The sequence below is a fragment of the Cervus elaphus genome, chromosome 26, assembly GCF_910594005.1.
Source record: "Cervus elaphus chromosome 26, mCerEla1.1, whole genome shotgun sequence".
Classification (NCBI taxonomy): domain Eukaryota; kingdom Metazoa; phylum Chordata; class Mammalia; order Artiodactyla; family Cervidae; genus Cervus; species Cervus elaphus.
This window is the reverse complement of record NC_057840.1, coordinates 36,042,086-36,062,366: the sequence shown is the minus strand read 5'-3', so window position 1 is coordinate 36,062,366 and position 20,281 is coordinate 36,042,086. Positions and strand designations below refer to the sequence as shown.

Sequence of the window (20,281 nt, the reverse complement as noted above, 5' to 3'; positions counted from 1 at the left end):
GTGCTTATATCATAACTCTGCCGTATCACTCATGGTATAGGTGCCATGTCACTTGAAGTTTGGTAGCTGATCTACAGCTTGAGCCAGTATTGTGAAGCCATCTCCCTGTTAATCATACTCATTTAAATTATATCAGTATTGAGTATCGGTAATTAATTTTTTTTTTTCGGTAATTAAATTATATTGAGTATCGGTATTAAATTATATCGGTATCGGTAATCTCTTAAATGGTGTGTGGAGATGATTCCCTCTGACAATGTATACTTTTTTCCTGAAATTTCAGTGGATATTTATGTAAGCCATGCTCTCAGATGATGAATGCAATGCGTTTGTCATGCAGCTGATGAATTTAGGTTTGATGTCTATGACCATCCAACATCTTGTTCAAATTTATACACCCCTACTCTGCTGTTCTTTCTTTTGAATCACTGTGGCTTCCCAGCATACATAATCCTAAGACTTTGTGAGACTTAGCCATGTGTATTTGTGCATGTGTTGTATTCATCTGCCCAGGCTACCATAAAAAAATACACAGATTGGGTGGCTTAAGCAATAGGAATTTATTTTCTCAGTTCTGAAAGCTAGAAGTCTGAGATTAGGGGACTAGCCTGGCTGGGTTTTGGCGAGGACTCTTCCTGATATGCAGATGGTTACCTCACTGTGTCCTCACATGGCAGAGATGGGTAGAAGGGAAGATCTTCAATGTCTCTCCTTGAAAAAGGGCACTAATTCTTTCATGAGAGGCCCACCCTCAGATATCATCACACTGCATGTTAGGGCTTCAACATATGGCTTTGGTGGGATGGGACAGTGGGGAGGGGGCAACACAATTCAGTCCACAGTTTGTATGCTTGGTGTGAATGCAGAAATGGCTCATAATGAACCAGCAAGGCCTGGAACACACTGCAGTTAGGGAGTGAGGGATTGTGAGGTCTAGTCCTGGCTTCCACTCAGCTCTCCTGACTTTTGCCAAAGAGGAACTAAAACTCTGTTCCTGCGGGATCAAGTTTTTAAGATCTCCCATTGGCTCTCTAGAAGATTCTATCAAATTTGAAAACTGCAGATGTTTTTCTAAAAAATAAAAAAGTCCTGGTTCAATTTCAGATTCAATGGCTTCTGGTTCATCACTGTGGATAATTATAGTTTGCTCCTGAAAACAAAATGGTAGTTGCCCAGAAGGTTTGAAGAGGGCAGCAGCTGGCTAAGAGGCTTGTTTAGAGGCATGACTGCTTCACTGTCTGGTGTCTGATGCTGCCTTTTATTCTGGCTGACACTCGTGACCACTCTCCCCCTTGTCCACGCCAGGAGTTTTTCAGCCAGCTGGACCAGAGGGTGCTCAATGCTTTCCTGAAAGCCTGTGATGAGCTCACTGACATTCTCCCCGAGCAGGAGCAGCGGGGCCTGCAGGAAGCCGTCAGAAAGCTCCACAAACAGTGGAAGGTGAGTCAGGACCTCACGGGAAGGTCGTGTATCATGGATGAGAAGAGAGAACATGAGGGTGTGAGGGTTCAATGGTCAGAGAAATTTAGAAACCAGGGAATGTTATCATAGTTTTTCATCCCTTTCCCATTGAAAAAGTGGAACTTGAACAAAACGGGATAAGATGTGATAGAATTTTGCTTTTCCTGTTTTCTTAAAGATTTTAAAAATTTATTTTACATGCGGTTGCCCTGGATCTTCTTTGCCGCATGTGGGCTTTCCCAAGTTGCGGTGAGCAGGGGCTACTCTCTAGCTGGCCGTGCACGGGCTTCTCACTGCAGCAGCCTCTCTTGTTGCAGGGCTCAGGCACTAGGGCACTCTGGCTCGGTGATTGTGGCACACGAGCTTAGTTGCCTAGTGGCACGGGGGATCCTCTGGACCAGGGATTGACCCCATATCCCCTGCATTGGCAGGCAAAGTCTTTAACCTGTGGGTCACCAGGGAAGTCCTGCTTTTCCTATTTTTAAGTATCATCAATTTCATTATATTACTTAAGAGTATGCTTTATTTTCCTGATTATTTTTGGGGACAGGAACATCAAGGCATTTAACTTTTTCAGCGACATTTCATAAACTGTTTCCATCTTAGTTATATTAGGTATACTATTGAAATGACAAGAAATGTTCCTTATAATTTCAGTAGCATGATGTGTGAAATACATCATATATATGAAATATATATTCTGTATTCATATCTCATATGAATACATATGAAAGCATCATATATATATTATGTATGAAAGTATGAAAGTGTTTAGTTGCTCACTCATCTCTGACTCTTTGTGACCCCATGGACTGTAGCCCACCAGGCTCCTCTGCCCATGGAAATCTCCAGGCAAGAATACTGGAGCAGGTAGCCACTTCCTTCTCCAGGGGATCTTCCTGACCCAAGGATAGAACCCAGGTCTCCTGCATTGCAGGCAGATTCTTTACCATCAGAGTCACCAGTGAAGTCCCATATATTATATATATTTGTATATAAAGTATGCAATTATGTACTATTTATATAGATAGGTATATACATGTATGTATAGGTATATATACATATAGGTATATGCATATAGGTGTACATATATATTACATATAGGTATATATATACACCTATATGTTTGAGGTTTTCAAGGATTTTGTCATCTGGTTTAGATTGTTATGATCTGAAACATAAATGAAAACAGTTTACTGGTTAAAGATTCGGTGATGAACAAAGAATAATCCTTTCCCTCCAGAGAACTTAGAGTCCAGTAAGGAAGATAATTAGTTGCAAAATAATAAAAGTACAATACATAATAAGTTCCAAAAAGTGTAAGTAATACATTGATGAAAGCTTTGAAAGAGAGAAGTGGACCACTTGGACAGCAGAGAAGAAGAAGGCAGGTAATTAGTTTTGAGCAAGGACCTTAAAGAAGCGGCAGGGGTCAGGGGGCGGCAGGGAGGAAAAAAGCAAGCTGCAGGGTGTGCCCGGGGCACACACGTTCCACTGGGCTCAGTGCGACCGGAGTGTCTTGCGTGGGCTTGTCACATGGAAACCGACTTCAGAATCTGCATGTCAGGGGAAGCAGCTGTAAGTGATGGGGCCCTTTGAAGGTGTCATCCTCGGGGCAGACTGGAGGAAGCGACTCCAGCAGCAGACTCACAAGTGATGCTCTGAGGGAATACTGAACGGTGAATTTTATATGCGTTAGCTGAAGGAGTCATGAGATCCAGAAAGCAGGTAGCTGGAACACTGTCCATCAGCTTGTGTCACTTTCGGGATTTTGTTTTTCTAACCCCAGTAACATAGGATAAAAAGTTCAGCCTTTTGCATAAGAAAAACACAATTAAAGAAATACCTTTTTATATAGATAACCAACAAGAACCTGCTGTATAATGCAAGGAACTATAATCAATATTATGTAACAATCTATAAGGGAAAATAATCTGAATATATATGTATATATTTATATATATATATATGTGTAACTGAATCACTTTGCTGTACACCTCACATTGTAAATCAGTTATGCTTCAATAAAAATAAAAAAGAAATACCTTTTTACTTGCTAAATTTGATTTTTTTTAAAAAAAGGATGCTTAAAGAAATTCAAGCTTTTAAAGTTGTCTTTTAGGTTTAACATTATCAAAAATGTACTGTGGAATAGAGACTATAATTGAAGGCTGTATTTTATTTTACATACACACATACATTGAGTTCTCTGGGATATAATCTGTCCTAGTCTTTCCAAAGCCTTAACTCATTTTTCTCATCAGTTATCGCAGTGTTTTATTTTAAAGGTAATCTTTTAAATGCCATAGGAGACAAGTAGGCTAAAAATAAATTGTACAACTAAAGGGAATGATGAAGCTTATACTTGTATCAAAGAAGAATGTAAAAAGCTCCCCATTGTCAGGATGCCATTGTTGTGTGCTGGCTTGCTTCTTTTCTTAGTGTATGCTCCGAGGAAAAGAGGACATGGCAGGTGGTCGGAGCCGTGGGCTGCTTAATCCTGGCTTTTTCACTAATGAGGTTTCCTTGAGCACCCCCTCAACCCCTGTGCAGTGAGCATAAAATCTGTCCTTCCTACCTCATAGGGCTGTTGACAAAATTTAAAAGGACACATGCCAGGGAGAGGCTATATGGAATCAGTGTGTGATTTAGAATCAAATCCAGCTTTTCTACTTAACCTTGAGCCTCAAGGGTCTGATCTTTAAAATAGGAATATTAATACTGCATAGGGCTACTGTAAAAGTTAAATAGGATAATCACGTGGAAACACCCAACTCACAGCAGGCTGGAAAGGTTGGTTGTGATCCTGGTACTTGGAAAAGTACAAAGCACAGAGTCTCAATGCTGATGATAAGGTATTAAGTCACATTTGGGCTAAGCTGTCCAGGTGGTTCAGTGGTTACAAATATGCCTGCCAATGCAGGAAAGGCCAGAGAAACAGGTTCAATCCCTGGGTCATAAAGATCCCCTGGAAGAGGAACTATCTTATATTTTCTCCCACTTCAGTGGGAAATGTACATGATCAGGAATGGTATCCTATTTTTCGGACTCTTCCTATGGCATGCAGGATCTTCAAGCAGAAGCTCCATATCATTTGCTTCATCTGAAGATTGAGGTGGAGAAGAACAGGTTCTTAGCTTCTGTGGAAGAGTGCAGAGCTGAGCTGGACCGAGAGACCAAGCTGGTGCCCCAGGAAGGCAGCGAAAAGGTCATCAAAGAGCATAGGGTATGTCCCAGAAGTCCCAGTGTCCCTTCAAGTATATAACTGATGCTTGCATTTGGGTCTGAAAACACCCAATAGCTTCATTACTTTATACTGCTAGACTAGATGGGAATTGTCCATGAAAATATGGCAGTCTTGTGTGGATTCTCACAGAGATTATGTAAATGTTTATTGCTCACTAGATCTTCTTCAGTGACAAGGGCCCTCACCATCTCTGTGAGAAAAGGTTACAGCTCATTGAAGAACTGTGTCTGAAACTTCCAGTCCGGGACGCAGTCCGGAACACACCGGAGACCTGTCACGTGACCCTCAAGGAGCTCAGAGCTGCTATTGACTGCACCTACGCGAAGCTGGTGGGAGACCCAGACAAGTGGAAGGACTACACGAGCAGGTAGTTGTGGGTGGCTCCCAGAGAAGGACGTGGTCTTTCATAATTCTTTTAATTCAGACATCGTTGCAAAACAAGTCATGAAATATGTTTCATCTTACGCAATGAAGAAAATCAGATGGTATGATTGTGTGCATGCTCTTGTACAAAAATGCTTCATTGAATTTAAAGAATGAGTTTCAGTTAGAAAACCAAAGTGGGGCTTCCCTGGTCGCTCAGCTGGTGAAGAATCCACCTGCAATGCAGGAGACTCCACTTTGATGCCTGGGTCAGGAAGTTCCCCTGGAGAAGGGATAGGCTACCCACTCAGTATTCTTGGGCTTCCCTAGTGACTCAGCTGGTAGAGAATCCACCTGTAGTGCAGGAGACCTGGGTTTAATCCCTGGGTTGGGAAGATCCCCTGGAGAAGGGAATGGCTACCCACTCCAGTATTCTGGCCTGGAGATTTCCATGGACTATATAGTCCATGGGGTCGCAAAGAGTCAGACACGAATGAGCGACTTTCACTTTCAGTCAGAAACAAGAGGGAAGCACATTATTTCCAGGTGACCCAGATGTTGTCTCTTTGAATCAGAATTAGGCAATCTCTTTCTCTCTGATTTCCTCATGTCACCGCGAAAGGGACTTCTGCCTCTTTGGGTTTCTGTCTCTGGTGGAGACGCATGAGGTCAGACCTCGGGTGTACCTTCCTCACTTCCATGTGCCCAGACTCTGAGATGCATCTTCCTCCACCACTGAGCTCCATCTGCTCTGCTTTCCCTTTGGTTCAAGTGAGTGAGCCCAGGGGCAGCCTCTTCTGCCTTGAGCTTCACGTGAAAGGAACCATTGCCAGGAAATTTGTTAATCAGTTTGCTAATGAGTTGAATGCAATGTGTGAATCCATTTTCTCATCAGTTGATTATCAAATTTCCATGCATAAATTCAAAATGGAAAATATATTCTAACCCTGGGGATATTTTCTCCCTTTAATAAGAAAATACCTGTGTTATTTCAGAATTTATGAGTTCTCCTCTTGGATATCTGCAAAGGAGACCCAGTTAAAGGGGATCAAGAATGAGACCATTGATACTGCTAATCAAGGAGAAGTTAAACGTGCTGTGGAGGTAAGTTCTGGGCCACTTTTTTTGTTACTAGAAAATAACTATTAATAAAAAAAAATAATGGCAACAGTCTAACTGATGTCTTGTTTTCTTTCTATAAAAAAATTTACTTCCTAAAAAAAAAAAAATTGACTTCCTGAAAATTGTCTTAAAATAAGTCTCCCCCTGTTTCTGTGGAGAACTGCAGGGGTGTTCTTTGTGGAATCATTGTTAGTTCTGAGATTTAGTCATGTTCAGTGGTACCTCTAATGCCTCTTTAGCTAATGGGGAATCTTGAGAGGAAAATTGTATGCATGGGCGTACAACACAGTGGAGATCAAGAATAGTCATGGAAAACAAGAACACTGCCGGTTTTTGTACATTTTCAGCCACTCAAAAGCTGGATTACAGAAGATGAGAGAACTGGGCATGGTCTCTTAAGTATCGTTTCTATGTCACTTGCAGCTTGGATTGGATCAGTCCCTGTGAGCAAGGGTGCTGCCTGATAAACCCAGCCAGGGCGACAGAACCTCAGGCCTGAATCCAGTTTGCAGTCTGTGAATGGCACACAGCATCCCTCTCCCTCTTATCTTGGCTCTTAGCTTTGTAGATACGTGCTGTTGTGAATGTTATTTATCTTTCGGTACTTTGAACCACTGCAAGTCACAGAGTTGTTGATGAGAATATATTGTGTTATTTGGTTGCAAAGTCGTGTCTGACTCTTTGGTGACCCCAGGGACCTTAGACCACCAGGCTTCTATATCCATGGGATTTCCCAGGCAAGAATACTGGAGTGGGTTGCCATTTCCTTCTCCAGGGAATCTTCCCCACCCAGGAATTGAACCTGAGTCTCCTGCATTGGTAGGAGGGTTCTTTACTGCTGAGCCACCAGTGAAGCACTGATAAGAATGTTATTTCCTTTCTATTCCCATCCTCTGATTTTCATTTTTCCCTATTAAAATTATAATCCCTTGACATGCTAAAGGTACTCAATAATACCATGTCCACCTGTAGACGGACGTCTATATTTTCTCTTGGTTGCTGTTATAATAGCAGAAAGTTCACATCTTGGAAAGAAAAAACCACTTGCTTCTAAAACCAACTATTTCCTCTGCAGGTATTGGCCCTGTAAGACCCTCTTGTAGCAGCACAAGCAGTCAGCTCTCAGCTACCCAAAGCAGGTGCAGGAGGGAGAGGCAGCCCCAGGCACCATTCCCCCGGTCCCCAGTCCTACAAGGGCTGATGCCTGAGGTCTTTCTGGTATCGTCTTGGCCAGTCAGCCTTCTCTTCCTGGATTAGAGCTGAGCGCCTGTTTGTGCACCTTACTCTCTGGGGTACTGACTTCCAAAAACCAACCAAAGTGAAACATAAAATATGAGCTAATGAAGTTAAAATAGATCGTTGTGCTCAGCCGCTCAGTCGTGTCTGACTCTGCAGCCCCGTGGACTGTATCCCACCAGGCTCCTCTGTCCGTGGCACTTTTCAGGCAAGAATACTGGAGTGGGGTTCCATTTCCTACTCCAGGGAGTCTTGCCAACCCAGGGGTCAAACCCGCATCTCTTGTGTCTCCTGCACCGGCAAGTGGATTCTTCACCACTAGCACCATACATCTTTAGAGCATCCATAATAATATTCACCAAGTAAATTCTTCAATGAAAGAAACCCACTAATTTAAAAAAGGACTCTGTCAGTTTCTTTTTTTATTTTTTTCCAAAAAAATACAGTGTTCCTTCCAGCTCGCAGAAAATGAGGTGAAAAAGTATATGTTATAATTCCCAGTTCTGGTGTCACATATTCTACAGTACTTTTGGAAGCATCTTTGTTATGATCAAGGACATATCTGTAAATATGTAGACATCTAGTTACAGAGGGAATTTTTCGGTATAGAGAACACTGATTTTACACATTGGGTTTTGGCATTGGGGAAACAGTTCCTCCTAGCATTCATAGACTTTGGTTAAAGACGTGAACAAAAAGTGAAATAAGTAGGCATGTTGGTGAATGAATGTCTGGCTCCTCGACCTCCGTGTTACAAACCTTCTTAGGTTGAGTTCTTTCTTGCTGGAAAGTTATGATTCACAGTTGTAGTTTGCTCATCAAAAGTGTTCTTTCATTCCAGGAGATAAGAAGTGGTATTACCAAAAAAGGGGAGACTCTCAGCTGGCTGAAATCCAGGCTTAAAATTCTGATTGAAGTTTCTTCTGAGGATGAAGCCCAAAAGCAAGGAGATGAGCTGGCAAAATTATCTAGTTCTTTCAAGGCTCTCGGGACTTTGTTGTCAGAGGTAAACTATTTATTCACACTCTAAATGGAAGCTCTGGATGAAGAGTCTGGAAGGTTCCTTTGGGTTTCAGTCTAACAAATAATTTTATTTGAAATGTGTATTAATAGTTTAAACTGAATGGTTATAACAGACACTTATATATATGAAGATTGGTGGGAAAGATGAGCAGAATCTTTGCTTTGTGGTCTGTACCATTATTGGATATGTTATTAATAGTTCAGGTTCACCACCTATATTTAAAGAGCAAAGCTTCTAAATCCATACTTTCACTAGAAGCATTATTTCATGGTCAGTTTCAGGTAAATTGCAGAGATTAAGAACCTAGGTTTGAGAGTCAAATAAGCCCACTGGTACAGTTTAACTCTGATACCCCATTTCCTACATCACCATGAGCTTAAAATGGATAAAAATACCCCAAAAGTTAACTTCAAGAATTGAATGCAATACTGTATGTACTTAGTAAAGTGCCTGAAGTGAAGTAAAAGTCACTCAGTCATGGCCAACTCTTTGCAACCCCGTGGATTATATAGTCCCTGGAATTCTCCAGGCCAGAATATTGGAGTTTGGGGTAGCCTTTCCCTTCTCCAGGGGATCTTCCCAACCCGGGGATTGGACCCAGGTCCCCTGATTGCAGGCAGATTCCTTACCAGCTGAGCCACAAGGGAAGCCTGTGCAGTGCCTGGAACAGAGTAGATAAGTGACACTGTGCTGTGCTTGGTCATCTCTGACTCTTTGTGACCCCATGGACTGTAGCCCACCAGGCTCCTCTGTCCAGGGAATTTTCCAGACAAGAAAACTTGAGTAGTATTTCCTACATTTCCTACTCCAAGGGATCTTCTTGTCCCAGGGATTGAAACTGCATCCCTTGCACCTCCTGTGTTGGCAGGAGGATTCTTTACCACTGAGCCACCTAAGAAGCCCAAATAACTGATAGCTAATAATAGCAACCCATTCATGTTGAGCCAGCAGGCTAGTAAAACCTCTTTTAGGCAAGATCTACTCACTTTAAACTTCTTTATATACATTTCAATGTTTATAGTTCTTTGTATACTATACAAGACCATCTATTTCATTTCTAGTAAGGCCACATCTGGCTTCCCTGGTGGCTCAGCGGTAAAGAATCTGCCGGCAATGCAGAAGTTTCAGGAGATGTGGGTTTGATCCCTGAGTCAGGGAGATTCCCTGGAGGAGGGCATGGCAACCCACTCCAGTATTCTTCCCTGGAAAATCCCATGTACAGTGGCGCCTGGCAGGGTACAGTCCATAGGGTCACAGAGTCAGACACAACCAAAGCAACTTAGCATGCACACACAAGGCCACATTTACCCTTAGCAAGAATATTTGTACTGACCAAGTTGTCCTACAAATCTGATGACTTTGTATTTGGGAAGATAATGTAAGAATGTAAAGTACAGCAAATAGTTATCAGGATTTCTTGAAATCATTTACAAACTTGCATAGAAAAAATAATCATTTGGATGACTTATAGTTCCCTGATTCTGAAAGATCTGAAATTTTCTACAGATATTCCTAATCTAACAGTTTGACTGATTTTTCATGAAAATCTAGGTTGAAAAGATGTTAAGCAACTTTGGAGACTGTGTCCAGTACAAAGAAATAGTCAAAAGTTCCCTGGAAGAGTTAATCACTGGCTCTAAAGAAGTCCAGGAAGAAGCTGAGAAGATCTTGGACACTGAAAATTTGTTTGAAGCACAACAACTACTCCTTCATCACCAGGTAGAATGCCTCTTTATTCTGGGGCATTTATGCAAAGTCGATTAGTTACTGAGTACCAGACAGATGAAGAGTAAGGCAATCCACTGACTTGAGCAGGGAAGATGGGGAGCTTGGGAAGGAACTCAATCAAATAGTTAAAAGAACTTGGCACGTCTGTTCTCCTTATTAAATATTTAATATTTCAGAATATCTTGCAAGAAAAATCCTTAGCCAGTGTGATTTGATGATACCAAAATGTTCAAGGAAAATTGTGGAAGGAAAATTGTGGAAGGAAAATTGATTTAGCTATGAAAACCTTCATAAAACACTAAATTATCCTTTTCTTAATAGAGAAGGAAAGCATAAACAAACCATCTCATATTTGAGATGACTATTCTTTTATTACATGATAATCTTTGATCTTCAGTTTACAACTTTGACTACATCCTGGTTTGGGAAATTATAACATGAAGTACCAGTCCTTTCTAAAGAGTGTGCTCCCACAAAGGATTAAAACTGGAACTAAAGAAGTTCTGGAACGTGTATTGATAATTAACAATTTTAATCAGCTTTACTTGTCAAATTCAACAGAAGTGAAAGTATGATTCACATTAATCTAATGGCAGAATTTTAGTTAACTTAATGTATAGGAAAATGTTAAGTAATTGTCTATGTAATAATATATCAAAATGGAAGTTGCATTGAAGTAGTTGTAAAAGAGCAGCCTTTAGACTTCAAAAAAGTGCTTAGTGCTATATTGTTCTCAATCACTGGTAAAAGTGTTGTTTGGGTTTCAGTTTATTTTAAATCAGAGAAATATGAAATTATAGATATTCACAGTAATATATTAATATTAAAACTCTTCATTTCTTGAACCAACTGCCTGGTTATGTGGTGTGTTTACTTTGTGAAAATCCATAAGTTGTATTTTGAGATTTGTGTACCATTTTTGCTTGTACATACTTCAATAAAATATTTATTTTAAAACACACCTTTCCTCAGATATCTTAGCGTATTAATAATTCTGAATATACCCTGGACTTAAATCTCTTCATATTAGCATTTTTACAGCATGATTGATTTTTAAAAATTGGAATTGGGGCTTTGTGTTTTTAGGCAGAATATAGTTCTTCAAGGAGAATTATGTCAAATGACTAGTTTTGCCAGATTCCATCTGGGGTATTGCACAAACGATTACATGTTGTCTAAATCTGCACACAATTAAAACACTCAGGCCAAATTAATTATGTTGTTTCCCATTAAAAAGCATAAAATATTAAATAATGCCCATCTTTGACTATCACAGAGCCTTCATTACCATCTTAACTCTCCATCTTAAGTTTAAAATGCAGTTTAGGTCCCTGCTCAGGAGATTTTACCTTTCTGTACCTCCATTATAGCGTGGGTGTTTATGTCCCTACTTAGTTGCTTAAGAGAGTTAACATTTCTATCCATCTGTTGAACAAATGCTTCCAGCAAAAGACAAAGAGGATCAATGCAAAGAAGAAGGACGTGCAGCAGCAGATCGCGCAGGCTCAGCAGGGAGAAGGTGGGCTGCCTGGGCGAGTCCAAGAAGAGCTGCGGAAGCTGGAGAGCACCCTGGACGGTGTGGAGCACAGTCGGGAGAAACAGGAGCGCCGCATCCAGGTAGCAGACCGGAAGTTACATCATAGGCTGCACTAACTTCCGGGTCACAGGTTACCTCTCCTACTAGCGGAAGCAAACATTTATCATTCCTGCCTCTGAGGTGCCAGCGTTCTGTTAAACACTTCCATGAGTGATCTCTTTTAATCATAGCATCAGCTTTGTGAGATGGGTACTGTAATTACCACATTTTCCAAGACTGGATGCTTAAAAATAGAGAGTTTGAGGATTTTCCCTGAAATCAGAGAGTAGCGATCAATAGTAAAGCTAGGATTTGAATCCACTCTTGTCTGAATCCAGAAATTTGCTGCTGGATAATTTCCCTTTTCTGGACAGTGTAACAGTCACATCTTTATGATTTATTGTGCCTTTAACACATACAAGTTAATGTGTTCTTGGATTTTTATTTCCACCTACTGACTGCCCACTCTCTTCCTGTGTGTCTCTCTCTCCCTTCTTCCTGCTGTCTCTCCCTTCTCTCTTCTATCTTCCCTTTAATCCTTTATTTTCTTGAAACATATTGAAGGGTTTCTTTCCTTTGTCCCCTACCTACTGTTAAGTAATATCCTTAGATTCATAGGACTTTGTAGCAGATAGAAAATTTTGAGTCCTAGGCCACATATCCTCTTTTTGAAGGTGAACTGAGACTCAAGAAGGGAAATTCTTATAGAAGGTGCAAGGATGATCTTTAGTCATTAATGTAGTCATTTGACATTTGAACTGAGAGTTAACTGGAAGTTCACAGCCTAACAAATAAATGAAAATTTGACTGTATTTTGTGAGGCATTCTGATAATTCTTAACATGATATATTGTTTATTTTTTCAAATTCAGGTCACATTAAGAAAATGGGAGAGATTTGAAACAAACAAAGAGACAGTGGTCAGATACCTTTTTCAAACAGGTTCCAGCCATGAGCGCTTCTTGAGTTTTAGCAGTTTGGAAAGCTTATCTTCAGAATTGGAACAGACAAAGGTATATTGGCACGACCATATAGTCCTCTGGTACCCTTAATTCCCATGAAAAGCTGTTTCTACTTCATCATGTCATTAATTATTGTAATTATTCATTCAGTCAATTCTTATTGTTTATGGTTCACTCTTCAGTACATTGGTCAAGTTACTCTGGGGAATGAAAAATAAGATTTAAACATCAAGATGTAAGAGCAAGTTTTCATTAAAGTGGAAAATGATTAGTTTCCTAGTAGATGAAGAAAGTTATAAAACCTCTTTCTGAAGGCAGTGATATTTTTAACTGAACTTTGAAGGGCAAAGGAGACAGAAAAGCAGAGTATGGGGCAGAAAACCAGCATTCCTTGTAACAGGAAACGCCATGAAGTATTAAAGTGTGAGAAATGGGAATTTGCTGTTGTAAAGCAGAAACAGGGAAGTGAAGTTTTAAAGGAAATTGGGACTACATCACAAAGACTCTTGAAGGTCTCTAGCATTACTCTCTACCCTTAAAGGTTTGTAAGAAAGAGAGTCACATGACCAAAAGAGCTGAACTTTAGGGAGATGAGTTTTTAAGCTGATGTAGAACTTTGAAAGGGTAGAAGTCTGGAGTCATGGGTTCTAATTATAAAGTCATTCATTGCTTGAGTACATGAATAGGAACATGAATTAGGGTAATGGGGATGGCAATGAATATATAAGGACAGATATAAAAGGGACAGAGTGAAGGAAGAGAGGATGATACCCAAGGTGCTGAGCCTGACAGAGATAATGGTAGCAAGACAGGAAACTGGGTTAGCTGTTAGTAGAGGAAGATGATAAAGTCACATTTACTATTTGCTGATCTAATGAGTTGATGGCTATCATTTTCTTTAATCACCAAAATAGTCCTTAGAGATAGGTACTGTTATTAATCACGTTGTATAAATGAGAAGATATAGGGTACAAAATTGTTACTGAATTTATCCTAGATCTTGGGATTACTAATTGGTGAGGTTGGGATTCAAACTCCAGAGCTCTGAGTCTAGAGCCCATAACTTCATATATAACTGTATTATATTTTCACTAAAAAAAAAAAAAAAAAACTGAGCTACTTTACTGATTGTTTATATATGCTGCTGCACAAGTGTATGACAGCTGAAATAATTGTTCTCTATTTCTTTGTTTACTTATTGTTAATACAGCTTTTATATCTATTGTGATCCTTGAGTGGCTCTGCTGAGGAACTTGAGGGTTTTCTATCTGCCACTGCGTGTTTATAGCAATGTCATGTTTAGTCTTCATAACAATGTTTTACTGTTGAGGAAATGGGGATTCAGATTTATATGGCTCAAACACCTAAGAGTTATATGGCTGAAGACCTAGCTGATGTCAAAATCCGTTATCTACTCCTGCTTCCTGCCACCACTCATGTCTTCTTAGGATTTAGAGATAAAGCCTTGTAACAGTATTCTAGTTTTATTTAATTTGGTTTTTGTCAGCATCATTCTGTTCTTCAGATTTCTCTGCATTGTGCTTTCCCCATGTATAGCTCCCACAAAATGCTCTTCAATTGAATGTGTATTTTTGTTGTTGTTCAGTTGCTAAGTCTTGTCTGACTCTTTGAAACCCCATGGACTGCAGCGTGCCAGTCACCTCTGTCCTTTACTATCTCCCGGAATTTGCTCAAATTCATGTCTACTGAGTTCATTCTGCCGTCTAACCATCTCATCCTCTGCCACTCTCTTCTCCTTTTGCCTTCAATCTTTTCCAACATCACAGTCTTTTCAAATGAGTCAACTCTTTGCATCAAGTGGCCAAAATATTGGAGCTTCAGCTTCAGCATCAGTCCTTCCAATGAATATTCAGAGTTGATTTCCTTTAGGATTGACTGGTTTGATCTCCTTGCAGTCCAAGGGACTCTCAAAAGTCTTCAGCACCACAAGTTTTGAAAGCATCAACTCTTTGGAATGTATATAAGCATTTTCAAACATAACTCTGCTTTCTCCATTTTTTTCTGGGTTCTGAAAAACACTAGGGGGAAAACACTGTTTTACACTTCTGATTTTATTCATGGGGTTCTGCTATTATTCACAGTTTCACAGTTGAATCTGCAATGACTCTGACTTCACATATAGTGATAGCATTTAATAATTTAATAGATGCTTATAACCACAGAATTTAATGTTGTGACAGTACATACTGTATTTTAGGATATTATAAATGTCTCTGCCATAAGGAAGCTGTACTTACTGGTTTTTTATTCTTCAAATTGCAGGGTACTTCTCTGAAGTAATGTTGATAATTTCTATGAGGACGTTAAATCTTTCAAACATGAAGATGCAGTAGTATTATGTAGTAACTATTTTATATTGCATTATGTAATAATTGTGAGAGGTGCTATGTAAGAAAGGGCAGCTATCAGAAGTTTGATTTTTCAAAATAATTTACATTTCTTATTTAAGAGAGAGGAGTTTATGATCAAAATGTAAACCTTCTCTGACATAATCCAGGAGAAGAAATGAGATGCTAAGTTACTCAAAATTGTCTCTGGGTTTACCTTTCCTAATTCAGTATTCAGTAGATTTACCTGGCAAAATTGAGACAACTAAAATTTACTGGTACCTCAAATATATTAATTTTTGAGTTAGGATAGTTCACTATTATTGAAAATCAGTGTGTGAACTTCATAAACGATTTTGTCCTCAACTTTATGTGATGGACATAGAAAGAATGATAATAGGTACGTGTCAGAGCGCCAGGTACTTAAAAATTAAATTACTAGTGAAATGCTAACAAGGACCTTAGTGAGAATAGTTTTACTATCTGCATTTTATATAAAAGAGCCTGAAAAATAATTGTCCAGAGTCAAACAACTAGTAATTAGCAAATCCAGAATCCTAGTTTGGGTTTGACTGGTTCAAAATTTTTCTTCTTTCCCTTGTGTAGTACGTGGATATATGGTAGATAAGATTTAACAGCATCAAGATCAGTTTATAGCTCTTTTCAGAAAGCTAGTTAACAAAATGTTTCTTTAAAGATCAGTGATACTCTGTATTGACCAAAATATCCTTCAATTAAATAAACAAGTATTCATAGGTACCGGAGAAGGCAATGGCACCCCACTCCAGTACTCTTGCCTGGAGAATCCCATGGACAGAGGAGCCGGGTAGGCTGCAGTCTATGGGATCGCTCAGAGTCAGACATGACTGAGTGTCTTCACTTTCACTTTTCACTTTCATGCATTGGAGAAGGAAATGACAACCCACTCCAGTGTTCTTGCCTGGAGAATCCCAGGGACGGGGGAGCCTAGTGGGCTGCCGTTTATGGGGTCGCACAGAGTTGGACACGACTGAAGTGACTTAGCAGCAGCAGCAACATTCATAGGCACTGGTCTAGAAGTCTGTTATCTTTATGACCAAAAAAAAAAGCAATCACTGTTGACCATTGTCTAACTAGCCTGCAATAAGCTGATATAGGCATGTACAAGTTAATTATTATCATGCAGCTAAGAATTTTAAACAGTAAACACAAACCAAGTGACCGTTGAGTCAATGTTTTTTGGGGAATTGTTGGATAAATATGAAAGTAGTTCTCCAACTACAAAGGTCTGGTTGTGGTATCACTTATATAAAAGGAAAATAATTTAACAAAGGGTCTATTTTGGCCATAATGAAAATGTCTGTTTTATTGATAGAAGTATCATATGCCAGTATTCATACATGTTTGAATCTATCTATTCATCTCTCCATCTATTCTGGTGAGACTGTATGTTCAGTTTATTTGAGGGCAGAGTTTAACAGAAGAGGCTGCCTTTACAATTATAATATCTTTTTTTAGGAGTTTTCTAAACGAACAGAAGGTATTGCAGTCCAGGCTGAGAATCTTGTAAAGGAAGCTTCAGAGATCCCACTTGGGCCCAAGAATAAGCAGCTGCTTCAGCAGCAGGCCAAGTCAATCAAGGAGCAAGTTAAAAAATTAGAAGACACCCTTGAAGAAGAGTATGTGCTTGACAAGTCCTAGACTTTCTTCTCTGAGATTGTTTCATAACGCTCTTTCCTGTATATTGTATTCAAAACATTCTTTCAAAATCAAAGTGTTTGTGTATTTCAGCATGTTTTGAGGAAGCAACTTGCAGTTCAAAGGAAAGCACCGGCAATAGAGAATCCAACATCTATAAGTGAGGGACGTGGTTTTTGCATTGTAAACTGATTCTGTTCATGAGAAAGCCATATCTATAAAATTCAAGTGGCCTTTGTACACTGGAAAGGAGAATCTCAAAAAAGAACCAAGATTTAAAATGTTTTTTTTTTTTTACTGTGTTTTTCTGCTGTCACCGGTTAGAGGGAAGGGTAGATTTTTAGTTGTGTAGATTCTAGGTCTAAACACATAGACCAAGCATCTCCAACTCCAGGAAGCTCACAGAGCTTACTTACAGTGCCTCAATATTCAAATTGTCACTGATTGTATACTATTTCCAAAAATTAACTCCAAAAATATATTTTTAAACATTTAATGTTTAAATTCTAAAAAGAAAGAAATTATAGTTTGGCCTATGGTATCCTGTTATGTACAAAACAGACACACACACAAATTTGAAGGGGATAAACATATGGCCAATAATCAAAATAATACAGCTTAGCGGTTCTATTTGAAAGGTTATTTAGTGGCATATCACCAACATGTATTATTTTTAAGGTATAGGGCATAATTTCTAAGATGGGTTTAAAATGCAAAATTTGTTTTTAATACCATGAATATCTTAAAATTAATGTTGTACATTTATCTAAACTTTAAAATTTGTTAAATAATTTATTTAAAACAAATTATGACTTAAAACTTTAATATTATCTATTGCGTAGAAATAGTGAAACAGTTTATTAGAAAGGAAACTACATCTATCTATATTAGAAATATCCTTTTGAATCTGTATTTCATTAAAAAGTTGCAATATAATATAGCTTGCATTACCTGTGCTAATGAGAACATAGGTATATCCAGGGTATACATTTGAGATTGCAATATTATTGAATTTGACAATCATTGATGCCATTGTATCTTCCTTGATGTCTTCAAGTGCCTTTTGGTAAACAGGGAAATTCTTTTTTTTAACCCAAGGACTTAATAGTTCAATGATATCCTCTTAGTTTCCTAGTCTTTTTCTAGACTGAAAGCCATAATCTCTTGTGGTAGATATGTATAACTGCCACATGGTTATATATACATAATTAATACAAACTGGGAACGTATAGTTGAAATTTTATTCACTAGATTTATTACAAATAAAGCCCAAGTTGTCTAAAAGCAGTTAGGGTGCTCATGTACAAGAATTTATAAAGTCTTTTGGAATCAAGATCATCCAGACTCTAAGAATAGCTGAAATTGTGATAGATAATGGATTGCAGGCTTCACTCTAATAATAGAAACAGTTTCCTGCATGACAGCATGGGATTCAGACTACAAGCTCTATCTTGATTCATAGAGATGTATTTCAGAAAGATCTTTGAGTATAAAGCATCACTAAACATCTCTCCTCTAAGAGCAAAAGGACCATGTTGGCAAAAGTGGGACTGTTAAAAACATTATGTGCACTGTAATCAAGGCGGGCAATTTACTAAAATAAGCCTTGGCAACTACTGGTCACGTGCAGTGTTTAACTAGATTATACCTGGATTCAAACCATTTGAACCCAGCAGTATTTTCTTCAAAGCACAGTTCTGTTCATAATATAGAGTAGTGCTACCTCATTCTCAGAGGAGACAGGAAGACTTGAGGACTGACTAATTCAGGTCAAAGGTGCATTGTTTTCCCCCTGTTCTAATAGTTTCAGCTTCAATGTGGTCACAGATGTCTTCACTATCCTTTCACTTGGTGATTTAAAGGGAAATGTGTTTTTCTCTATTAAAATACTGCATTTTATTTACTTAATTTGGTTAATTTTAGTATTAAAACCATGGAAATGGTGAAAAACAAGTGGGATCATTTTGGCACTAACTTTGAGACCCTGTCCGTCTGGATAACTGAGAAAGAAAAAGAACTCAATGCCTTGGAGACGTCATCATCTGCCATGGACACACAAATCAACCAAATTAAGGTGACCTGCTCACAAGTTACATTTATAATCCATCTCTAGCTTTTAAGAGCACCTTTCTTACGTTTCATCAAATGCTATATGACCCCAGGACAAATCTTTCATTGCTATGTGACTCTATTAAAATTAAATTCACACAAAATGCCGAGCTAAGAGGTCTTGACTGATACCGGGCAACGCTTAATAGATGGAATTATGTATTAATACTGACTGACTTATGCTTTCAAAGTCATTCTTGTGTGCAATATCATTAAAATGTTTTTATGGTTACATTATTCTTTTCCTTGATTTTGAATTAGCGCCATTAGAGTCCCCTGTTGATGGATTTATATGCCATGAAATATATTCATCATCTACAACCTTACTTTGTAAGAACTAGTCTAAATATCTAGCTTAAGTATTAGTAGCATTTACCCTCACCAACCACAAAGAAGGGTTCAAGAAATTGCTTTCTTTAGGTGAAGCAATCAGATTCCATTGCTCTAAGGCTGGCATTTATGACACCTTTGGGGGCGTGGACCGAGATGTTCTGATATGCTATCCCACAGTTCTCAGATTACCACGTGTTTAGACTATCATCATCCACTTCATTCAAATAGCATACGAAAAAAATGAGCTGAAAGAAATGAATTCTGAGTGTTCATTTCTCTTTCTTCTGTGCTATTTTTACACAACACATTTTCAAACTCCAGCCACTTCTTTTTCTGTCTCGGCTCATTTTTTTGGAATGGGAAAACCCTCTGCCATTTCATTCGATTAAATATAGTAAAATGAATAACAAGGTGAGGGAACGTTTCACATTATGACTCAGAGGAATTCATTGCCATGTGCATGGTGGGAGGTGCAATATGGTTTAGCTAAGATTACATGCGGGACAGATTGTGTACCAAACATCTTCAGCAGTCAAGGGTACACGGAGTTTGGTGTCTGCAGTCTAGCTTACGTCCTGTGTGATAGACTAGGAAAAACAGATACCCAGCCATTAAGGAATATCCAAGAAATATGTTTAATTTTTAAAACTGTAAAGTTGCCATTTAATCATTTTCACTAAATTCTAAGGAAATAAACAATAGTCCATTTAAATAGTTTCATCTCAAAATTTTTCTTTCAAAAAACTTTGACATAAACCCTTTTAACTTGTTTATTTTTTCTGTAAAGTCACTTTTCTATTTTTTAAACCTTAATTCCACAACTTCTGAACTGCATCAGTAATCGAAAGTATCACATTGTTACTCTTTAAGAAACAAAATAATCATGTATTTTATTTTTAAGTGTATAAGCATTCAATTGTGGATTGCCATGCCATCAGGCTGGAAATACACTTTAATATTCTGATATGGCACTTTGAAAACTATCTAAAAATAAATAGGAATAACAGGGAAAAAACATATTTGCTAGAAATAAGCAAAGATAAGAGTTGAATTCATTGTACAGTGGAATTGGGGCTCATAAGTTCATGTTCTATTT

The 20,281-nt window shown here is 38.6% G+C and overlaps 1 protein-coding gene across 3 annotated transcripts in view; it reads left to right on the top strand.

Annotated features, from left to right (window-relative positions):
* The window catches only part of SYNE1 (spectrin repeat containing nuclear envelope protein 1), a 482,339-nt gene that overhangs the window by 174,505 nt on the left and 287,553 nt on the right, over positions 1-20,281 (top strand). For all 3 annotated transcript variants that reach the window (XM_043888326.1, XM_043888327.1, XM_043888325.1), the window contains 10 exons: positions 1,306-1,440; positions 4,529-4,687; positions 4,867-5,075; positions 6,067-6,175; positions 8,271-8,435; positions 10,005-10,172; positions 11,628-11,798; positions 12,629-12,769; positions 16,564-16,724; positions 18,667-18,817. In XM_043888326.1, coding sequence (XP_043744261.1) covers positions 1,306-1,440; positions 4,529-4,687; positions 4,867-5,075; positions 6,067-6,175; positions 8,271-8,435; positions 10,005-10,172; positions 11,628-11,798; positions 12,629-12,769; positions 16,564-16,724; positions 18,667-18,817 — 1,569 coding nt within the window. The remainder of the gene's footprint in view (positions 1-1,305; positions 1,441-4,528; positions 4,688-4,866; positions 5,076-6,066; positions 6,176-8,270; positions 8,436-10,004; positions 10,173-11,627; positions 11,799-12,628; positions 12,770-16,563; positions 16,725-18,666; positions 18,818-20,281) is intronic.